The 24,344-nt window shown below is 37.8% G+C and overlaps 1 protein-coding gene across 1 annotated transcript; it reads right to left on the bottom strand.

The window, feature by feature from the left end:
- Window positions 1-664: 664 nt before the first annotated feature.
- Window positions 665-24,033, bottom strand: LOC139962926 (guanine nucleotide exchange protein smcr8a-like). Its single transcript, XM_071963337.1, has 21 exons — window positions 23,601-24,033; window positions 19,899-20,135; window positions 19,073-19,173; window positions 18,556-18,625; window positions 16,873-16,955; window positions 15,234-15,364; window positions 14,654-14,862; window positions 13,546-13,696; window positions 12,354-12,538; window positions 11,574-11,698; window positions 9,296-9,359; window positions 8,259-8,368; window positions 7,256-7,392; window positions 6,650-6,772; window positions 5,939-6,058; window positions 5,124-5,232; window positions 4,158-4,211; window positions 3,684-3,861; window positions 3,256-3,413; window positions 2,087-2,165; window positions 665-914 (listed from the first exon to the last, which is right to left on the bottom strand). The coding sequence occupies exons 2-21, from the start codon at window positions 20,127-20,129 to the stop codon at window positions 789-791; spliced, it is 2,544 nt and encodes an 847-aa protein (XP_071819438.1). The 5' UTR covers window positions 20,130-20,135; window positions 23,601-24,033; the 3' UTR covers window positions 665-788.
- Window positions 24,034-24,344: the final 311 nt, after the last annotated feature.

Genomic DNA, 24,344 nt, shown 5'->3' with positions numbered 1-24,344 from the left:
AAATAAGTTGAAAGTTGAAATTAGTCTGTATCTGCCATCACTTAGTATTTGAACGCAAAATGTCAGCACAGCAATGTTGGGAGTCAATAGCACTTATCAGTTTACCTTAGTGCCACAGAACGGTACAATACATAGAAAGAAGCACTGCATGATTGGTAGAAGAATTCGCCATGGCAACAACCCATCCCTGCCCCCTCCCTCACGATACAGATGCTGCACCCCGACACTTAATGGGTATGACAGGATAAATGACTCACTTAATGGCTGTAAAAATCAGTTCCTGTCACACTCCCCGATCCCAAAACTTGGGATTCTGCAACCAACTGATAAGCATCTCAGATAAATAGTCTTCACTCTATCTGACCAATAACACTTTTTCCCCACCCCACCCCACACCTCATCTCTCCCTCACCCCCACCACTTCTGCACCCTCAATAAGCTGCCACATAAACAGCGGCTTAAATGCACCTCGGATAACAGCTTTCAACGTGGATGTAGACCTAATCAGCTTCGATCTCTCGGTTACCTCATCGATGTCATACAAGATACAGTAGGAGGCATCGCAGAGTAGATGGCTCCACAGATAATTAGCTTCAGACAAAATAGTACTTGTAAAAATTCCCCAAATTCAACCACTCTTGTTTCATATTACACAAACTACAACCTATACACAGCCCCCCCCCCCCCCCCCCGTTGGCTTTAACTTAATGACTTTATTGCACTCACTGATAAGCTGGTCACCCTGGTGTATTCTTGTATGCCGTAGGTCATCAGACGTGAGAGGCATATCAGGCATGATACAGCTTTGATCCTTCGTAATTCAGTTTGATAGGCATCTTCTTGGTTACGTGTGATGAGTTTGTCTGAGTCAGGAACTCTGAAATCTGTTGTTGCTTTATGATATCCACCCAGTACTGAAGAAAAAAAAATTAAACTGATAAGAACGATTGCCAAAAAATAAACCCCCGGGCAAACGATGAGAATAGATACGAAGAAATAGATATTATAGACAAGCAGAGTGACATTACCTAGAAACCTTTCGTAGCAAGGCAAGCCAGTATAGATTAACATCAAACAACATTCGCTGTAGTGAGAAAGACCTTTCTTATTTTTAAATTTGTTTTCGTACCGTATCCAGCACACAAGGCAAAGGATAAATTCAAGGCAAACTCATGAAATTAGGCAGGACGTAAAACCCTTCTCCGTAACTTAAACTTCAAAATAATATGTTAGAAAAGGATAAATGTTCATGAAGTAATAATGTAAACAGCATTGTTATTTTAAAATCATATTGATAATCAAATATTTGTTTAAGCTGTCAAGGGATATTCCTGTAGGGGAAAGATTTTAGTTTGACGTTTACAAGGAAGATGAAAATTTCCCAACACCAGATGCAGTTGTGGTAACACATTTTGCCTGATAAATAAACAAGGTGTCAGTCACCATGGCTACAAAATGTTCAACAGAAAGTGTATTTTGTGTTTTGGGGTTTCCTGAAGGCATTTGAATGTTTATTGTGTTTTTTTACTGATATTTTCTAAATTCTAGGCTTGAAGAAGACTTGAATTTCTTTTTGTTGTTGGAAGACTATTTTTTCCCCTTTGGCCAACCGATTTGTACACTATAAACACACAGACACTTTAAAGCTTATTGGCCATGGTGATGTCACTCGCTATGCTCTTGGCAGATGCAAATTTGAAAACAGTACCAAATTTGAAAACCAAACTGCTTTGTAGCAAGTTGTGGTTTACACCTCCGGAAGATCCCTGTCAGTATAAGAAATCTATTCTTAATTTGCACAGGCCAATTTTATCATCTCAAAAGGTTAAGAGAGGGATGAGGGATAAATTGTAACGATATAAAGATGGTACATTGTGGTACCAACAACAGATGGAGGAAATTAAAACACACCCTGACCCCTTCCGTGACCCTTTAAAACAATCCACAATTTCTATACCGGCCAGTCAAATGACTCCTGAATTAATACTCTACTTCAATGTCAATTGAAAATATTTGCTTTATTATCATAGTTTACTATTTCTGTTGTAAAATGTAAAATGATTCAAGCGAGAAAAATAAAATTTACCTGTACAATCTTGGCATCTCCATCAATAGCATTTATTTTGGCCAAGAAATGGGCAGCAGTAAGCTGACTTTGTTTCTCACTGTAAAAGAACAAAAGATAATTGGCATCTTTCTTTAGTTTCTTCAGTTCTTATTTTAGTTTGTATCCCATTCTAGCTAATTAATTGTTTGGTCTTTCAAACCTGTCGAGATTATGACACCAAATTAGGTGTATAAACAAGAAAAGCAAAATTGAGATAGACCAATAAAGGAATGAATTATCAGATGAGGATTTGTCCTAGAAATACAAAACTGGTACAATTTTATCATGAAAGGACCACAGATGAAGGAATTAGAATGTTTATGTCAATTTACCATCATAATCCTCAGAATTCGCAAAGAGTCTGCTTCGTTAATTGTAGTTACAATGGCCACTCATGAGCTGCCTTTTGCTTGGTTGTGGGGTACTACAAATGTTTACATCTATAATGCTTCATAGCAGCATGGTGTGTAGGACATAATCAGCTAAGCTCAGACATAATCAGACAAGCTAAGACTGCAAACCTCCCCTCTCACCCCCCCCCCCCCCCCCCCCCAAAGTAACATAACCATTGGACAGACAACCAAGTACATGTAAGCAGTGACATGTAACTCTGTGTCGTTGTCCAGTCATATCTACTCACTTGCAAAGTTTGTAATACAACATTCTAAAATTGTGAATTAAAGCCCAAAGACATATCTTACAGTTCAATGAGATTTGATGCACTTTATCAGCATTGCACAAACTACACATATATTGAGAACCATTATGTTTATAAATATTTATTCACTAGCAGAATAAGAGTACTGATGCAATCTCAATTGCCTCTCTTCACCCAGGTTCATACATTAGCGCCATACCTTGTAAATATAGTTAAGTTCACCAGATTTTGCATGCACCAAAAACTAGATGTCCGCACTAAATGGGAACCACTGTTTGAAATTGTGCACACTTAGGTGTGTGGGTGTGACAAGTAATTAACCAATGACTAGGGTTTCCTGTTGTAAAGTCATTTGAGAAGGCTCTTGGCCTTGATACCAGACTCTTTTAACTAATTACTATATCGAATATGATCCGTGATAGGTCAGCTTCTCATGAGCAGCAGTAATAATACTGACTACGATATATATATATATATAAAATGATGATACCTTTGGTTATTACACAAATTGGAATTGAGGCAGTACGTGTGGTAGAAAAGGTAAGCTTTGGCAGAGTATTTCAGCATCATGGTCTCGATTGCGGCGATGCAGGACTGGTCCTGGCGGAGCTGTTTACACTGGCTGATCGTCTTCCATAGGATTTTACCCTTTTAAAGAATTTAAAGAATTAAATTAATTAAATGAACATTTTTGTCAAGTCACAAAATAACTGAAAAATTAAGAAGAAAAAAAAGAAAAAAAAAAGAAAAAAAAATGCAAAGGTTTCTGCAAACAATGGACATGTATAATTTAGCATATCTAGCAGATTTTGTGCCACTATATAGTCCCTTTATATGAAACTGTTTTGAACATTAAAGAAGCCCCCCCACAGTTTATTCAGAAGGTTTCGTCTACGGTTGCTGATGTATAATACATACCCTGTAGGGCGGTGTCCAAAGCTTTGAAGAATCGTAGTCGAAGACGGTGGAGAAACGAAAGACTGAAGCAGGAATAGCTCGATGTAGAGACCTCGGCTTAGCTAGACCGACTAGTTTCATTTTACCCAGGTCACACATGGTGAGAGACATTGTATGCCATGGGATGATGAGCTGGTTACTGCAGAAAAGTAGACAACAACATTGAATCAAAGGTAAAACTGGCAGATAAGCTTCTACAGGTGAGGAGTTCAAAGAGGGCATTCACAGAGGCAATAAAGGGGGGCAAGGATGGGTATGCCAGTTTCAGAGAGTGTCTACCCCACATTTATTGGGATGCCAGTGCAAAGCCTAAATGATGGGTGCATCTAGGAGTTTATCGAAGTTTTAATAAAATGGATGCAACTGATACTTTCTCTTTTTTTTAAATGTAACTGTGTTAAAAAGTGAAAGATATTGTAAGGCCTTCATGCTCACCTACTATGACCTGGCACAAATAACCTCAAGGTTCTGATTATAGAATACACTTCTCTGAAAATGAAAGAGAAAGAGATGTTGGCATTGAGACAAATATGACTAGAAGAATAAAGCAGTACAACATGCTTTCAATGACACTTGCCCCCCCAAAAAAAAAAAAAAAAAAAAAAAAAAAAAAAAAATGAAATTTCAGCAAATTTCAGGGTTTCCTTTAGCTCCACGAGTCAATACAGAGATATTAAAGAGATATCGTGTAGACAATAGTTATAAGCAATTTTTTTTTATTTTAGTAGACAATAATGACATTAAGAAAGGAGAGAGAAAGAGAGAAAAAATCCAACTTTCTATAATATTCCTGAGTCAAAACAGCTGACATACATGACAAATATATTTGATAAATAAGAAATTCTTTACATTGTCAAATTTAAATCATCAGAGATCGTCTACTATTGATACATGTCAATCCTGTCGCGAACCGGTCTCAGTCGGTTACGATAAAGAGTACAACCTAATAATGGAACTAATTTGAAGCAGTCTGTGTAATGTAGTTTCATATCTAGTCAAAAGAATGCACGGACAGAAAATTTGTTGTAAAAAGTGAGTGTTTCGACAGCTGCTGAACCTGTCGAAACACGACGATCCTCCACTTTTCAAAACATGTATAGAAACCTTAGCCATGGCCCTGTGACACTTTTCATGGCATAAGTACCTAGTTCCATTCTCCTAATTTACATATAAGAATTAGGCTGGAATTCAGTTGCAATTAAACTGCTACCACAACTAATGAACAGCTTAATTCCACCTATTCAGTTGAATCTGATCAGAAGTACACAGTGCCTTTTTTTGACAGGGGAGGGGGAGGGGGGGGGGTGGGGAGGGTGGGAGCCCAAGTGTACTTTTACAAATGTAATGTAACATTGTGTCTGAGATGTGGCCATTGTCCACTCAATATCACTTCCAACTTACTTTTCACGTTTGGGACTGGCAGCGATAATGGTTGTCCTTCCTGAGAGTAGAGCATAGATGAGGTGACCGGCGAAAGGATAGGTGTGAAGGAATGCTCTAATATCTGCCCCTGAAATGGAGATTGTTTCATAAAAGGTGAAGCTGATAGCAAATTTTTGTAGACTTAACATCCCTTTTCTAATACTAAACCTGTCATTAAATCCTGTAAAACTCTGATATTCAGAGATAAACGACAAATAAGGTCATAGAATTGCTTTATGTTATGAGTAATTAAACACTGTTATTTTAACACTATGAGCCAACGTAATTCCCAATGCACGATACTTAATGATTTAGTATTGAACTCAGCAGAGTTTCATGGGGAAGTCATTGTAAACCTCTAACTAACATCTGCTATCTAGGTGGAAGGTTCTACACTTTAACAGTCCACGTACGTCTTTTTCTCAAGAGCCTCCCCAAAGCTCAGCAAAAACAACTGAAAGATTGGAAGGTATGTGTAAATAAATCTCTAACTAACAGCTGCTATCTAGGTGGAAGGCTCTACACTTTAACAGTCCATGTGCATCTTTTTTCTCAAGAGCCTCCCCAAAGCTCAGCAAATCCCTCCTTATGCTTTCTCCAAAAATAAACCCACCTACCTAAATATCAATAGCAAGGCCAGAATTCAAGGGAAACTTCAACTCGATTGCAATCAAAATGACAAATGGCATGTGTACGTGTAAAAAACAGAATATTTATTAGAGTCGATCTCTTTGGACAGGAATCTTTACCAGAAGAGGGAAACACACCGTGTAGTTGTGGATCAGTTTATTTACCCGGTAAATCTGTGTTAGTACTGGTCAAACGACTTGCATAGCAGCCCACTGGTACCTTGCTACACCGAGATAGCACTGGTTCTATCGACGAAGACGATGACAATTGCCGCAGTTGAACAACTGAAAGATTGGAAGGTATGTGTAAAATAAATTAAAAAAAAATTAATTAATTTAATTATAGATATATAAATATGTAGATATATATCTATAGATATTTAATTGAAAACGTAATGAGAAGGAAAATCCGGAACAGTGAAAAAACTTCCAGCCACCACCGGGATTTGAACCCGGGCCGCTTTGTACGCAGACACCCTAACCAACTAGACTATGGACGCTGATCGTATGTCCAGAGGTTCGAAACCGGTAAGGTATGTCGAAATTTCACTGTAGGCGTTTGACACCTGTATCGAACAATACTAGTTCTGTTTTTGGTGACATATTTTGCCTTACTCTAGAGATCAAACATGATGCTAACCCACTCGAAAATCATTTGTGATTCCTAAAGCCGGATCTCGAAAGAGATAGCTATATATATATATATATATATATATATATATATATATATATATTTATATATATTATGCCAATTTTGACATGGATGCTTGAGAATGTCTGATCTTTTACTTCCCATATATACATTCCAATGCAATGAATAAAAATAATTCTACAATTATAGCAGATATCATTAGCCACAAAATACATCACACCTACCTTTATCATACCCATTGACAAATGGAACAGTCCCCCCATTCATTAACTGATGAGGTGACAGGTCGACGCTTTCGACTTCTGAATGGCTGTTAATGGAGACTACATCGAAACTTCCGCCGAGTCCTGCAAAGAAACAGACCGTTTATAATTTCTCAGTTCTGAATATTCCTTTAGATCTCACTTTACTGTGCCCATTTTTATGTATATTTATATTTTTATGTTCTTTATTGTGGTTTTTAACCCTGTCTTATATCAGTGTTTACTTTTATTGCTGTTGTTATTAATTTTAGGTTTTCTTAAGTTTGGTAATTTTATTTCCAGGTATTAATTCTTTTGTACAGTGCTCTTGAGCATGTTTTATTTCATGATAACAGCACTTTAATATATGGATTTTATTTATTATTATTATTTATATATCTTGTTATTTCCCCAATTATCTACCAGCCTTATTACTGCATGTTTAGATTATAATCAATACCTTTCGTTTGATTGCACGTGGAGTTTGCAAAATAAACTTTTTACAAGGTATCTTGACTGCAGCGAACAAGAGGATGCTGCCACGTAAATATGACTTTTCCTCTCAGAGACTTAAAATGAATTCCGTACCCCTGTTCTCATCATTATTCTCTGTCCTCTCCTCTCCTCTGGAGGTGAAGCTGATCTCCAGCCAGGAGTCATCATTGTCTTGCGTCTTCTCCTCGTCTCCATCGTCCAAGCCCTCTTCGACATCGTAGTAAATGGATCTAGAAACATATGGTGTAATTATGTATTTTGTTAAGAAAGAAAAATAAAGTTGGATACAAAGCAAGTGTTGTAAAGTAAAAATGCACAGCCTTTAACAGGGATGAGCCTGGGCCCAAAAAAAATCACAAAATTTTGCAAAAATTGCGGTATAGGCTCCAGTTTGCGTATGCTACAGTGTGTTAGGATAATAGTTTTTGTCCCGAGGTAAAAAAGAAATCACAGATATTCCGCGAATTCGCGGAAAAAGCCCATGCCTGTATTAAAGTAAGAAATATGCAGACGTGTTCAATTTGTTAATTTATCTGTGTCAGTGTTGGTGAGATGTCCCTTCTATTCCTCAAAGGGATGGCCCTTCTACACTTCACACAGAAATACCAGCATCAGAACATTGTCCCAAGTGGCTGTTAGTGATATTAGATCTTATGAATAATGAATGAATCATATCATTGGCGTGGTGGCCAATGGGCTAAGGCATCGGACTCGTGATCCAAGGATTGCTGGTTCGATTCCTGCCTAGTTCATTATGTTGTATCCTTGGGCAAGATGCTATATCTCACTTGCCTCTCTCCACCCAGGGGTTAAATGGGTACCTGTGAGGTAACTTGTCATTGGGCTCAGTATATAACTGCTGCTGACTGGAGGGATTGTCTCTGGGAAAGGTTATCATTGACTAGGGGTAATATAACGTCTGTAAAGCGCTTTGAGACCTATCGCTGGTATAAAGCGCTATATAAAAAGTAAAAATTATATATTATTATATTATTATTATTATAATTGGAACATTGGAATCTGACCCTTTATCCAGATTTGTTAAAACTTAAGTTTATCTCGAGGGAGGTGAAAAGTGTCGTTCCGTAAAACTTACTCTAGAGAAGCAGCGGTTGATCCTGGCACGAACTCCGCATCGTAGCTGAGTGGGAAAGACTGTTGGGTAGAATCTGACGTTATACTTAGGCAACTGCTCGGCGTCTCCATCTAATAATACAGTGAGAAAAAGAGACAATTTTGTCTATTAAAACCGTTACTGAATGCAAACAGGCAAGATAAGAAACAGGCAGTCTATTTTTGTCTTCGTCCGAGATTCAATTTTCTGAAACAAGTCTTTGAGTCAGCATTTTATTTGTTGTTCTTTCATCGTCCTTACTCATCAATACTATGAAATAAAGCAATCCAATGTCCACACACTTTATACTTGGTGGAATGCCATGAAACTACAGATACTGGTTTTAACATCTGGGGAATATAAACTCTGTTTTCAATACTGTATGTATGTATGTATTTTTTAGATCCTCCTGCAAGCAGGAACTCGCGCAGAAGCCTCATTGGCTTACGAAAGCCCCAAGGTGACCGAAGTCAGTCTCTTAGATTCATATTTAACTGAACGACATACATTAATCTTGGAGTTTTTGAACTTGAGACTTTATGATTAAAAGGCAGAGGCGCTAACCACTGAGCTAACACTCCTCGATATACTGTTCTTCCTGCCAGCTCCGTGCTTGCTTTAAAGTCACTTTCTTCTGAGTCTTGTTTGGACGAACGTTTCAGCGCTTTGCACTGCAAAATCCCGTAACAACATAGTTTATTAGCTTGCTTAGTTAACTTTTATTTCAAAAAGCTATCAACAGCAAAATTTGTGACCCCTTCAAGCAAATATCAAAGCCCCATCTGTGACAAGCAGATGTTAAGTAGAGTACAAACAGATGCCAGCAATAGGCGCAAATACCATTAGATCTTTGAGAGGGAAATCCCTCTTAGTCTGTTTCACCGGAACAAACTATAATAATCGTTGTAACTATTCACCTCATTGGTCCAGTAGTCTGTGAGTGGTGTAGCATATCAACGATTGAACAGACAGATAGTTTGACAGAGGGAAAAATTAAAAAGGAATGAAAATGAACTAACCAGAAAACTGTCAGTCCGTCCAGCTCTATTTCTATGTCTGAACATAGCTTCGTTGTTAGATTGCCTGGTAAATGTAAGAGCACAGAGTGTACATCATGAAGTCACATTATGATAGGTTATTAAACTCAAGTATATACTTCACATGCAGACTAATGAGCCCCATAAAATCACTTTATGATAGGTAATTAAACTCAAGTATATACTAGGGATGCACCGGATCCAATTTTTTGGATCCGGCCCGAACCGGATTTTGCCGGATAGTACATGAAATCCGGCCCGATAAAATCCGGCCGGAACCAGATTTTTCATTACACAAAAGAAAATCATTAATAAGAATAGAAGTATGAAACAAGGAGCAAATCTTAGGTCAGACCATTGAGAAAATTAAAGTATATACTAGGGATGCACCGGATCCAATTTTTTGGATCCGGCCCGAACCGGATTTTGCCGGATAGTACATGAAATCCGGCCCGATAAAATCCGGCCGGAACCAGATTTTTCATTACACAAAAGAAAATCATTAATAAGAATAGAAGTATGAAACAAGGAGCAACTCTTAGGTCAGACCATTGAGAAAATTAAATTAAACATGTTAAACCTAATTTTTCCTTACTTGAAATGTTTTTATTAATTTTTGGAAATAGTTTACATTGATTTAAGTTAATACCAACACCTTTTTAAGGAATAATTCTGGCCAGATTTTGAAAAAGATCCGGCCAGATTTTGAAAAATATCCGGCCAGATTTTGAAAAATATCCGGCCGGAACCGGATAATTGCTCACTATCTGGCCGGATAGTCCGGCCGGACGGGATATCCGGTGCATCCCTAGTATATACTTCACATGCAGACTAAATGTACCCCATGAAGTCACTGTATGATAGGTAATCAAACTCAAGTATATACTTCACATGCAGACTAATGTACCCCATGAAGTCACTTTATGATAGTAATTAAACTCAAGTCTATACTTCACATGCAGACTAAATGTGCCCCATGAAGTCACTTTATGATAGGTAATTAAACTCAAGTCTATACTTCACATGCAGACTAATGAGCCGCATGAAGTCACTTTATGATAGGTAATTAAACTCAAGTATATACTTCACATGCAGACTAAATGTGCCCCATGAAGTCACTTTATGATAGGTAATTAAACTCAAGTCTATACTTCACATGCAGACTAATGAGCCGCATGAAGTCACTTTATGATAGGTAATTAAACTCAAGTATATACTTCACATGCAGACTAAATGTGCCCCATGAAGTCACTTTATGATAGGTAATTAAAATCAAGTAAATACTTCACATGCAGACTTAATGTGCCCCATGAAGTCACTTTATGATAGGTAATTAAAATCAAGTATATACTTCACATGCAGACTAAATGTGCCCCATGAAGTCACTTTATGATAGGTTATTAAACTCAAGTATATACTTCACATGCAGACTTATGTACCCCAAGGAGTCACTTTATGATATGTAATTAAGCTCAAGTACAGTATATACTTCACATGCAGACTAAATGTGCCCCATGAAGTCACTTTATGATAGGTAATTAAACTCAAGTATATACTTCACATGCAGACTAAATGTGCCCCATGAAGTCACTTTATGACAGGTAATTAAACTCAAGTATATACTTCACATGCAGACTAATGTACCCCAAGGAGTCACTTTATGATATGTAATTAAACTCAAGTATATACTTCACATGCAGACTAAATGTTCCCCATGAAGTCACTTTATGATAGGGAATTAAACTTCACATGCAGACTAATGACCCCCCCCCCCCCACCTCCTTTTTGCCAATAAGTTTTTATTGTAATGATGGTACATCTACAGTACCATTGTGATGGTGCTATCCGTACAGACTAGTACCAGGTCATAATATCTGCAATGTAATAGGTCGTGATTGGTAACCTATGATATAACAGAATTGATAGGCTGCCAAATGGTGATGCATCATTTGGAATTCTTTCACAGCAATTACAACAGTTAAGCTCTGTAATAGTTATCAACTTCACAAGCTACAGGACCCAAAAATTGTGCCCCTCTTTTCAATTGCTTCCCCCCCACCACTCAGAATTACTGGTTACAGGCCTGGCTATCCTGGGAGCTGGATTGCCCAACCATCAAATGTGGGAGAAGCAAGTCATAATTAATCAACTTTTCCTTACACATATCTGGTAGATACATGAGGCAGCCTCTTGCCATGCATATACAAGGACTGGTGCTTTTTCAGGTTAAATTAATACATTGTTGTTATATAATACTTACACCACCATATTGGCAAGAAAATTGATTTGTACTGTACGTCCAATGGTAAGTAACGTTGTGGATGGGTTGACCAAGCTGGATTCTACGTGTTCTAACTTCAGGACGACCGCATCCCTACTGAAGATCTGTAACCAAAGAATGCATCACGGTACTTTTCGATTTTGATATTAAACAATTAATCAAGGAGGATCTAACTTAGACAAATACGTGGACAGCATGTTAACTCGTTAGATGATTACGGGAACGTTGTTTGTCGGTTTAAGTTCTAAAGTACGTCAGAAGTAACAGCAAAGTAACTGCAAAGAAGAAACAAATTTTAGCATCATTATTTACAAACAGCGAGATGCTAACTATAAACAATTCCACCACACAGTTGAGAAAAAATATAATTTCAAAGTATCAAAGATTTCCAACGATGTCACAAAGAGCCCTGAAAACCCTTGTCATCAGACATCACCATTGTAGTCTTCATTTTTCCTTCCTTCATTCCTTTGTTAGGTATATCTTGCTAGAGAGAAAACATTTGTCTTCATCCCTAGATTTCTGAGCCACCTACTTGACCCCCTAACTCCCCCTCCCCACCTTTAATGTCAATATTTTATAGTTTCCCTTTAATTTTTCTAATTCTAGTTTCATCTTCCTGTTTTTGCAGACCCCTCACGATACCTCACAATCTACTCTCATCTCACTCTTCACATCTTGTCTGTCTATGCCGATATAGATTATCACAAAAAATTGGGGAAAAAACTTGATAAGCCATATCGTGATAACAACACATACCTTAAAGAGCTTCTGGAGTCTATTTAAGGCGTCACTCCCCAACTTTCCACTGAGTTTCTGCAAGGTCCTGAGACTTTGATCGTATCTTCTACAAGCATCGACTTTAATGATCTTTGGCTGGTAAGGCTGGCTGTTACAGTGACAGTTGGTCACTTTGCATAATGATGAAAGAGATTTGCTTAGTGCTAAAAGAGAATTAGAATAAAGGGAAAAGGAGAGAAGAAAAAATGAATCGGCTGAAAATGGACCAATAAATAACCCTTACAAATAAAACCTTCTCAACATTGTTACCCTTTCAATTATCACACACTCCACTGCATCATGCATGAGCAGCTAATACATTGACTATTTTTAAACTTTGTTTCAAGATGGTACAAATGAGGGCAACATCATAAATTGATATTTTCCCCTTCCCTGATACCCCAAAATATGAGAAGCTTGGAAACAACTAATATTATAAACTTAAAATCTCGCTCTCTCTCTCTACATACATATATATGATTGATCTCTAGAGTAAGGCAAAATATGTTACCAAAAAAAAAATATATGCATTATTCAATACAGGTGACAAATGCCTACAGTGGAATAACGACCGCTCTTACCGGTTTCGAGCCTCTGGACACAATCAGTGTCCATAGCCTAAATGGTTAAGGTGTCCGCATATTGAGCAGGAGGCCAGGGTTGGAATCCAGGTGGAGGCTGGAAGTTTTTTTCACTGTTCTGGAGTTTTCCAGCTCATTGCAATTTCAAATATATATATGTAATTGTGAGGAGTTGGAAAATCCAGAACAGTGAAAAAACTTCCAGCCTCCACCATGTCTAAATATATATATTTTATACTTAACAACTGTATTAGGAAAAGATGAAGGCATTTAGTGTCAGTAACTCTACATACACACAGTCACAAGGGTCATTCTGCAAATACAGGGTCCAACTTATGTGACATGTCAAGTGTCACAAATACAGTCAATAAAGTAAGTTTGACTTTTGCATTTGAGAAATTTGAATATCACCACATATTTATTTCAGGCGGTTTACTCCATAATAAAGTATCTGTTCTTGTGCAAACGCATCTGCGGTACTCCAAAAGGACTGATTTAACTGGATGGTTTGCTGAATATTATCCATAATGACAAAAGACTGACTGATTCATTACCATATTACTTTAATAATTTTTTAACTTAATACTTACTACTATTGCATATATTTGTTTTGCTTCCTGTTGATATAACTGTTTCGCTATCACTATGATAACCTAAGCTCCCCAAACAGCACTCGTCGCAGCCACTTCTGTTTTGCGATCCTCCTTCTTTCTTGTATTTTGATAAGAAACTAGAACTTTCCTAAATGGAGGTGACAAGAGTGGAATAAAGTGTTAGTACCAAACAAGAAAAAACACTTCAATCTTCATTGAAGATAACAAATATTAGCAGAGGAGAGGAGCAGAGTGGGAGAGGATGGGAGAGGGAGAGGGGAGGATAGGAGAGGGAGAGGATAGGAGACAGAGAGGATAGGAGGGAAAGGATAGGAGGGAAAGGATAGGAGAGGGAAAGGATAGGAGAGGGAAAGGATAGGAGAGGGAAAGGATAGGAGAGGGATAGGATAGGGATAGGTTAGGATAGGGAGAGCATAGGAGAGGGGAGGAGAGGGGAGGATAGGAGAGGAATAGGATAGGGTAGGATAGGAGAGGGAGAGGATAGGAGAGGGAGAGGATAGGAGACAGAGAGGATAGGAGGGAAAGGATAGGAGGGAAAGGATAGGAGAGGGAAAGGATAGGAGAGGGAAAGGATAGGAGAGGGAAAGGATAGGAGAGGGATAGGATAGGGATAGGTTAGGATAGGGAGAGCATAGGAGAGGGGAGGATAGGAGAGGAATAGGATAGGGTAGGATAGGAGAGGGAGAGGATAGGAGAGGGAGAGGATAGGAGACAGAGAGGATAGGAGGGAAAGGATATGAGAGGGAGAGGATATGATTGGAGAGGTGAGGATAGGAGAGGGAGAGGCAAAGGGAGGTGGAGGGGAGAGGGAGGGGAGAGGATAGGAGAGGGAGAGGAGAGGGATAGGATAGGAGAGGGAGAGGATAGGAGAGGGAGAGGATATGATTGGAGAGGTGAGGATAGGAGAGGGAGAGGGAAAGGGAGGTGGAGGGGAGAGATAGGAGAGGGAGAGGAGACAGAGAGGATGGGAGAGGGAGATGATAGGAGAGTGAGAAGACGAGAGGATAGGAGAGAGAGGGGAGAGGGAGATGGAGAGGGAGAGGGGAGGTAAGAGTATAAGCACATTTCTTAACAATTCTCTCACCATTTTCTGTCTGAGTTCGTGCAGCATACCCTGGCAATCTTGTATAGCTTTGGTTAACGCTTCCTGAGAATTTTCAACGATGGTACGACGGCGCTGGCATGGTATCGTTTCTTCCCCTTGCCCACTTGTAACATCAGTATTGTCCTTACTGTTAGCTGTTGAGCTCTTTGCCATCTTCAAAGATGTAGCAACTGGAAATTGCATGGAATCTGCAGAATAATTCACATTCCCAAAATACATTAACCATTAACTTTGTAAAAATACTTGTTAGTGGGAGTAGGGTTGGGGCGGGTTATTTAGTACAGTAAGCTTTGGTACAATTATCTTTTGGACAGATCTACTATCCTCCATCACTCCCCCCCTCCCTCTCCCACAACCTCAACCTTGTCAATTAACTGCATGAACATCAGTGTGCTTTGCCATTTTATAGACCAGGGTACTGGAATCTACTATAATCTCAACAACTTTTGCAGCATTCTTATTATCGTAGTAAATAAAATTCTCTATGATACTGTAATTCAAAGTGTAAGGTAACTTGTTTCTCTACTTTATTTCCTACATTTCTTTTTTTAGTATTCACCTTTGGTATAAAGGAGATCTGCTAATCTCTGGTCCAGCTCCGTCTTGAAGAGAAGTTGGTTTCCGCTGCGAAATAACTGGCTGACGGATTTAAATTTGGCCATCAGCTTTTCGAGGAACGTGAAGAGCTTGCTGTAGTAATTGAAAGATATTCCATGTAGAAACATTGCAATTCACTGTTAGTGACAATGGGTTGAGATAACTTGATCGCAATATTGAACGGAGTAACAGAAGAGACACAGAACAGTGGCCTGGGAGGGGGCCCAAAATTCCAATTTCTTCCAAACTGAGTTCAGGTAGGAAAGGGCATGAACCTTTATGGAAGGGTAGTGGCAAGTCAGGGATTTGATAAAGTTCAACTGTCAAACAGTGCATTCTGAGGTACTGTATAGTTAGATTTAAATTGGGTCTATAGTAGCTCTTTACTCAAGGTTGTGGAGATAAAAACTCTTAATTTGTTGTGTCTGGTTGAAAATGGGGTTGCCACCTGAAAGGGGAGCCCACCTAAAGAACTGAGATGTAACGTGACTGGAAAAATGTAACAAAAATGTGATACAGCTCAAGATATCTGGTATCTCTGTTTGTGCATTACACTACTTTAGATTTTCCGACTCATTACCGGTATCAATTATATAGTTTCATTTGTTTTGGTCATTAACTTTTCATTGCAATTAACAGAATTCTGTTCGCAGTATCGCTTTCAAAATTGGACTTTAGGGATTCAAAAATTACTTCCAGTTGGAGGGCATCCTGATTGATCTCTAGTGTAGGGTAAATTTGTTACCCAAGAGGACTAGTATTGCTCAAGGTAGGTGGAAGGCCTGGAACTTTAATTGACTGGTTTCAAGTTTCTGTGTGTATATATATATGTATATGTCTATATGTCTATATATATATATATATATATATATATATATAAATGAAATTGGAGTTGAAAATCAAGAACAGCGAAAAAACTTCCAGCCTCCACCGGGATTCGAACCTGGACACCCAAACCACAAGGCTATGGACGCTGATTGTATGTCCAGAGGTTCAAAACCGGTAAGGAAGGTCGTAATTCCCCTGTATATATATGTATATATATATGTATGTACTGAACACTTTTGCAACAGGAAGTGAACATCTGAATCTCTGTTATTTATATATATATATACAGTATATATATATATATATATGTATACATATACATGTATATATATATATATATGTATACATATACATGTATATATATATATATATATATATTTATATATATATATAGATAAACGTTTTGGTTGATTGGCGTCTATCTTGGCGCAGAGCGCTCTATGTCCAGTGGACAGAACTGTTGCCTGATGATCGCTCAATGCTTGTAACTCTGAGAGTAACAACTACTAGTGTTCCACTAGTCTCAACTAATTCTCACTTACATATAAAAATATATACAGAAGTATAGTTTAATATATACACGCGGTCAAGCTATAATTGCTTATTGTTAACCTTCTTTGTAAGAGAAAGGTTGGATAAATAGCCGAAAGCTTCCAATCATTTGGTGCATTTTGTCATCCGTCATTAATGGTTGAGTTTCACTTCCAGTTTAACACAAGTTTATACTACTACTGTATGCATATATCTTTAAATATAAAACTTAATTAACTTACTTTTTGTCCGGTGTGACGTACGCCATGCAGAACGGCCTCACGTAGCCACGTGCGTGGATATCATACAAAGTGAAATGATGAACCTGAAAAGAAAGTGAGATCATTTTATAGACAACTTCAATTAGTAAACCACTTCCTGTAAAAATGTCTAGTAAGATGTGAGCCACTAGTTGAGAATCATGCACAAGATTTCATAAGGCAACATATCAAAAGTTGGATGTAGAGGGCGCCGCTGTCATGAGGCAGGGCTTGCCACGTGATTGGACGTACTACTCCCTGTTCGTGCCTTGCAGTTTCACTCTGCTGGTCTGCAATGGTAATCTCTTTTGTTTGATCTTGATTTAAGTTTAAACCTCTGTATAAAATTTATGTATTGCCCTCTTCTATGAGAAACCTTTCCATGTGTTAGAAGCCCATTCACCATGAATTGAAGACTTATGCAGTATAGAAACCAGTTAGTCAGTAACACTTTGACAGGCTTTCATACTATTTTCCAGGTTTCACCCATGCAGCCATCGAATACATACACAAAACACCATCACTGAGAACAATGACTACGAAACATTTGCTTTCTTCCATTGAAAAGTTGCTTCAAGTTCTTTTATGATATTGTTGCTTGAAGTGAACAAAGGAATTGAAACTATCGTTTGCCTTTCAAACTGAAAGTGCTTATGTGACCTTGCATAATTTCGAAATTCACAACTGCTACAAGAAATCTTTTGTAGCTCAAGTATAAATAATCAAGACACATTGTCTGAATGAAACATTGGTTGCAACATTTCAGGAAGGCATTTTCCCTTACCACATTCACAGCCTTTCCAATAGTCTGTATGCATGATCTGATGCATAGTCAGTATGCAACTTTTATACCTCTTCTCCACCACAAGTTATCAGTTTATGCCAGTAGTATCAAATCCTGTATTACTTCTTGCTTAAAGTAGACTAGGCTAGGTTGTCTACTCATATCAAAGTTTGGTAGGCTTATAAACTGTCATTTGCAAAGTATCACTGTCAGACATTTATATATATATATATACAAACATATCTATATATATATATATATATATATATATATATGTATGTATATATATATATATATATATATATTAATATATATATATGATATATAGATCTGTTTTGATATTAATTATGTATGAAACCAGAACTTCTATCTTCTATTGCAGTTTATTGGAGCGGACGGATATTTTATCTCATTCCCTGCATATAGTAGGTTGAAAGACATTTGAATCACTGACAATTTACGCAACGAAACAAAACAAGATAAAATTGCTTCCCACCCTCAGATTTCCTTTGTGGAACAGAACTGAAATTATAAGTAATGTTCAAGTTCATTTGAGTGGACAGCTTATTGTTACAATCTGGTTTGTAAACAGAATCAGCATCTTTAAACTCTGAGAGCTTTCCCAACTGAGCTGTTGCAAAACTGTTTTTTTTGGGTATATTAACAACTGAAGAAATGATTTAAATGTGCACTCCAGCAATTTAAATGGTTAGTGGGCGTTACAATATCAGATCTGGTATACAGTCAGTGCAGTGAAGAGATCGGTCTCAAAGTGCCAGGAAATAATGTAAAACTTGCAAATTAGATTTAACTACATGTACAATAAAGAGACTGAAAAGAGAAAAAATGGAAAAAAGTGAAAATAGAAAAAGAAATCTTACATATGCATAAACATTTTCCTCCTTATCCTCGATGATGACTGAAGTATCCTCGACGATTGTAAAACTGGCGCTGAGAAGAAAAGCAAGAGACCAAGTGTAAAGAGTGAATAAACACAATCATTTGAAGTTGTCAACCCCAGAAAAGGTTCGCATGGATATCAAAACAGTTGTGCCGTATTTCACTTACTCAACACCAGAAACCAGGATTCACACAGATGAGAAAAAGTCAACAAAGGAAAAACATATCAAGACGATTTGGCAGCAACAGAATTTAATAACCCGCACACAGCTTGAGATACAAAATCGTTGGAGATCTATAAACAGTAAGGATGATACGCAATATGACCCCGAGCCGTATCTACTGCTCTGTCTATAGGACTGATATGAAAGTGCCCTCTACATAAACGCTGAAGATCCCTATTGGAAATTCAACGATTCTTTACTTTGTTTTATTTGTTTTACTGATTTGTTTTTCTGGATTTTGAGAAAGCATTGGACTGGAGTTTTATGAACTTACTAGCATCTCATGGTATTAGTTGCATTGTAATCAACGGCCATGATTCTCACAGCAAACATATCCTTGTCAAAGTTTCGGCCTCCATCTCGAGGGATTGTAATCTATAAGTAAAGATGAGAGAGGAGAATAAAAGTGACAGCACAAAATCATACATCCATATTTATTTCTTAAGTTTTGTGCCTCAAAATATGAGTTCTTAACTGATCCTTAGCTCAGATCTATAGTTATTTATGGAAATACTATCTTGTTACCTTCTCTTGGGTTACTTCATATATTTCAATATTTCAAATGAGGTACATGAGCTGCTTGACTTAACATACCCGTATCATGTTAAAAGGCTTGGTCACACAGCTGTTCCCACAATTTTACTTGTTTATGACATCATATTAAACATTAATCTTTTTTATTTCCCCCACTAGAATGGTATATACAAAAGTTGAGTGTCTGTTAAATGCTAAAGCAGCAAAAAGGTTCTTGAAAGTTAAAAAAGTTAAAAGTTTAACATTTCATAAACAAGGAAAGAAGTCATGTCCTCTTTGGCATCACGATGTTACCTCACTTACAGTACTAACATTCATGAATATTTCATACATTTCAAGGAACTTTTAAAATGTTTATCTTCCTAGATAAACTTTGTAATATTTGTAGTCGGGACTATTATGAAACTTTGCTTTAAACCTATACACTGTCTTACACTGATTATATAGATGATGGATGACCTTACAATATTCAATCATTTCTTGCTACCCAAAAAAATGAGGTTGAATGTTATATACCAGGAATATTTCATGAGCAATAAACGCACGACTTTACTGATGTCACTCACCAACGATGTGGGCCCAATTATTTCTGAAAATTCGCAGACCAAGATGAAGTCTTTATCAATTTTCTGCTTTGTACAAGGCCACGGCATCACTGGTTGATAGGCAGGGATGAGGTGGAACGGAAAGGGACGAACCGAATGGACGAATGCCTCTTCCTCTCCCCCGACAGCATCAAAGAGGGCAATATTTGCCGAGGTGTTTTGGTAATGAAATATCTCAGCATATGCTTGCATAATGGTCTGTAACAAAGTATGACTGACAGTTACAATAAGAGCTATCAAGACAACGGTAGCTATCCAAACATAGCTGTATGGTATGTACATATAAATATATGTACAGTATATATATACAGTGGAATTACTACCTTCCTTACCGGTTTCGAACCTCTGGACTTACAATCAGCGTCCATCTAGCCTAGTGGTTAGGGTGTCCGCATATAAAGCGGGAGGCCTGGGTTTGAATCTCGGTGGAGGCTGGAAGTTTTTTCTTCTAAATTTTCCAACTCATTACGTTTTATCTTATATATATATTTGCACAATTAATACATAAAATAACAAACTGTTGGTATTGGTATGTAAAGTTGTTTTATGGTTTCAGCCTATTAAAATCTAGACTATGAAGTGGCTTTTATTAAGACAGAGGCAGGGTGGGGCTGGGGGGGGGGATACACAGCAGCGACTGCAACAATTGTATGAAAATGTGTATTTCCTGCACTGGCATTTCATTCCTGGAGTGGAAATAGTAGACAAACCAAGGTTCCGAACAAATACGTTGCACTTTAACTAAGCACTAGCCTCTAGGCTACTGTAGGCCTCTGTCAATATTATGTCATGATTCATGAAGCTCAGGCTAGTATACATAGTTCTAACATAAAAGCAAATATAATTTAGGCCTTGCATCTAGGCACCTTACAGAACAAATCATTGATGGTCGTCTGAGACGACCAAACTTATGTCTGGACTTGTAACCAAAAATAAGCTTTGGGGATTGTCTGTCAGACGACTAGTTGTTGACCAATCCAAATCGCATTTTAACCTTCAAAAGGTAAAAAGTTACAGTGGTATCTCCCTCCTTCACTTGAGAGATACTGTAATAAAATCAAACAAAAATAGTGGTAGACTAATGATCCACATGAAGGCAAATTTTACTATCCCAAAGCTGGTGTTCTATACACTAAATCTACAAATCTCTCCTACATTGAACACATCTATCATTCTTTGTTATTTTGGTACATTTTTTCAGAGAACAAAATTTGCTGTTCGGAAAACCAAAAAGTAATACCTGGTTGTCAAATGTACAAACGGAATGAGTCCTTCAAAATTTGACAAATCATGAATAAAGTTAATTTTTGTATAATATTTTTTGGGGGTAATACAGCAGTAAGTACTACAGTAAAACAGGGTCAGCAGGCTTTGTGATAGCCAGGTGTTTCCGGTCCACCTCACTGGTCATTTCCATTACAGTATATAACTAGAACATTTATATTCAGTGAAATTTGAGAAATGCCTACTTGAAAGGTCTATGTGTTGCAGTGCTTGGACTCTTCAGTGAGCTATAAAATTATGTTATTCTCTATAATTGGATATTAATATGTCTTTTGTAAACAATGCTCTCACTCAGGTTGCTATGTCACTCTAATAAAGAACATGGGAGGTAATAAAACCACACAGTGATTTCATAAACAGTGACTATATTTGACTGACCATTTCATTGATATTGCTTAATCAACTTCATTAGCATCTGCTAAAAGAAATTTGATGCCATGTTTTGGGCTTTAAATCAGTATTTAGAGTTCTGTCTATAGAATGGTTTGATAAATTGTTCAATGCAAATTCATGAAAAATCCCATAGCCTATGTAGAATTCGTGTAGATTTTACAGCTTGGCAACTTGCACAAGTTTAGCAGAACAGGTGGCAGTGCGAGATATGAGTGCATTTCTGTTGCTGGCACACAATACTTTACACTGTACCATCTAATTTGTCAAGCTATTATTAATATCTGCACAAAACTGTAGTGAGTGCAATCAAAATATTTGCCACATTCTATCCACAATACTACTATCTGCTGTTGGTGAAATAGAATCAATGGACGGGTGATAGAAATAAGCTAATGGGTGGTCTAAAAATGCAAAGGGGTGGCCAAATAATAATTGAAAACATGAATACTTTAACAGACTAGACCTAATTAATTATTAAAAAAAAAATTAAAATAAGTGGTGTAACTGGGAGTAATTATAGAATACAGGGCCACTCGATGATACTATCTGAGCATCCGGATGCGCGGATGCTCAGTCTCACCCCAGTACGTATGTGAGTAAAAAATGTCAAAGTCCCAGTTCTTTCTTTTTGAGTGGATGCGCGGATGCGTGGATGCGGAGTCAAAAATTTCCTAAGTCCTTTTAAGAACGACACACTATTGATGTGGAATATCTTCGTACATACGGGACTTTCAGTATTGGAAATACGTGATGGTATATGTCGAAACTTTTCTAAAATTATTTAAGTCCATTCCTAGTACTCCCGGGGTGGATGCGCGGATGCCCGGATGCGGAGTCAAAATGACAGTCTCACCCCAGTACGTATGTGAGTAAAAAATGTCAAAGTCCCAGTTCTTTCTTTTTGAGTGGATGCGCGGATGCGTGGATGCGGAGTCAAAAATTTCCTAAGTCCTTTTAAGAACGACACACTATTGATGTGGAATATCTTCGTACATACGGGACTTTCAGTACTGGAAATATGTGATGGTATATGTCGAAACTTTTCTAAAATTATTTAAGTCCATTCCTAGTACTCCCGGGGTGGATGCGCGGATGCCCGGATGTGGAGTCAAAATGAAATACGTGATGGTATATGGGGAAACTTTCGAAAATTATTTAAGTCCATTATGGGGAAACCTTCGAAAATTATCTAAGTCCTTTCCTTGTACTCCCGGGGTGGATGCGCGGATGCGGAGTCAAAATGAAATACGTGATGGTATATGGGGAAACTTTCGAAAATTATTTAAGTCCATTATGGGGAAACCTTCGAAAATTATCTAAGTCCTTTCCTTGTACTCCCGGGGTGGATGCGCGGATGCGGAGTCAAAATAAAATACGTAATGGAATTTTAGAGGGCGCCATACGTGTACGGACATGTACAGACACACCGCGCATCCGCGCATCCGGATGCTGGGAAGAGTTAATGAATGGCCCTGTATTCTATAATTGTACCTGTAACTGTAAGCCTAGTGTAACTAGTTAGGCATAGGCAGTAAAAAGCCATTAACCTGTGAGATGCTACATACATAAAACATATTTATAATAGAGACTTTCCGAAAGGCTTGAAGTGCTTGGTACAACTACAAGAGCAATACGATTCTTGGTGTACTGCTTCACTTAGATGAAATACAATAACTATGTCTAACTTTTTGTGGTCTACAACCACTCTGCTTAATTCGTCACGCACATAGATGTAATAAAAACTAAGTTGACTAACAGTAACACTAACAGACTAACGTTAGGTTATAAAGTTTACTTTAGCACTACGTTATTCATACTCAATCCATAGGTAGTACTAGGTACTACTAGTGGTACCATAGTAAAGCCCATGTACAATTAATATTTTATGACCTATAGGCCTTTTGTACTATTTCTTCAATCAACGACAGGTGGGTTATTCTCAAAAGTTCGTAAGAGATCCCATCCGAAAACTAATAAACAAATTACCAGTTTGCGTCCTTGCTCACTTTGAAGAGTGTTACTGTTAGTTCAGATCTAAGCATATAAACGCTAATCAAGTGTCAACTTCACATCGTCGATCGGTGTTATTCATTTCGGTTGAGTAGTTCATACATAAAACCGTAGCAAATCTGGCTCCTGCTGCTGTTTAGAACCCAGCTGATAAATTTACATGAAGTGCTTTGCATACACTCACTTTCCAGTACGTCCGGTACTTAACACAGTAACTGGAATAATTTCCTCGTGATGTATTCAATTTATCTAGCCTAGTATTACATTGAGTTGTTATGGAACCTCCTGATAAGTACTAGCATGCAGGTTTTTTGTTTTAAGAAAAGCCTGAATCAATGGCGCTTAGTCAGCGATGATATATTAATAAAACATCATATCATTGTTACGTCATCTGTACGACGTTTAACGAAAATGAATATTAATCAGCCTTGATACAGGCTAAATATAACCCGTCGCGATTTGAGGTAGCGTACGCCTATTATATTAAACGTTGTGGCTATTCGCACGAACGTAATCGTGCGAATACAATTGACTATTTGCACACATGTAACTTGATCAATCAGCGCTTGTGGTTGATGTAACCAATGAACTGTCCTGATATGTGCTGGCCGGGAGGGGTGAACAGGACATCGATGGACAATAACACAGCAGTGCATGACAATGGAACAGGAATTTGATAACTATGGGGATTTCCAGGGTTATGTTCAAAAGGATATCTGC

This window comes from Apostichopus japonicus, chromosome 21 (assembly GCF_037975245.1).
Source record: "Apostichopus japonicus isolate 1M-3 chromosome 21, ASM3797524v1, whole genome shotgun sequence".
Classification (NCBI taxonomy): domain Eukaryota; kingdom Metazoa; phylum Echinodermata; class Holothuroidea; order Aspidochirotida; family Stichopodidae; genus Apostichopus; species Apostichopus japonicus.
This window is presented reverse-complemented; position numbering and strand designations above follow the sequence as displayed.

What these genes read in the sequence shown, in the direction of transcription:
- LOC139962926 (XM_071963337.1), bottom strand. Translation starts at nt 20,129, where the DNA reads ATGCAAGCATATGCTGAGATATTTCATTACCAAAACACCTCGGCAAAT. An exon ending in ACTAATACCATGAGATGCTA is followed by an intron (nt 18,626 to 19,072) that starts GTAAGTTCATAA and finishes TTTTCTTCTCAG; the next exon opens with CGCCAGTTTTACAATCGTCG. An exon ending in TACTAACACAGATTTACCGG is followed by an intron (nt 5,233 to 5,938) that starts GTAAATAAACTG and finishes TCTCCATTTCAG; the next exon opens with GGGCAGATATTAGAGCATTC.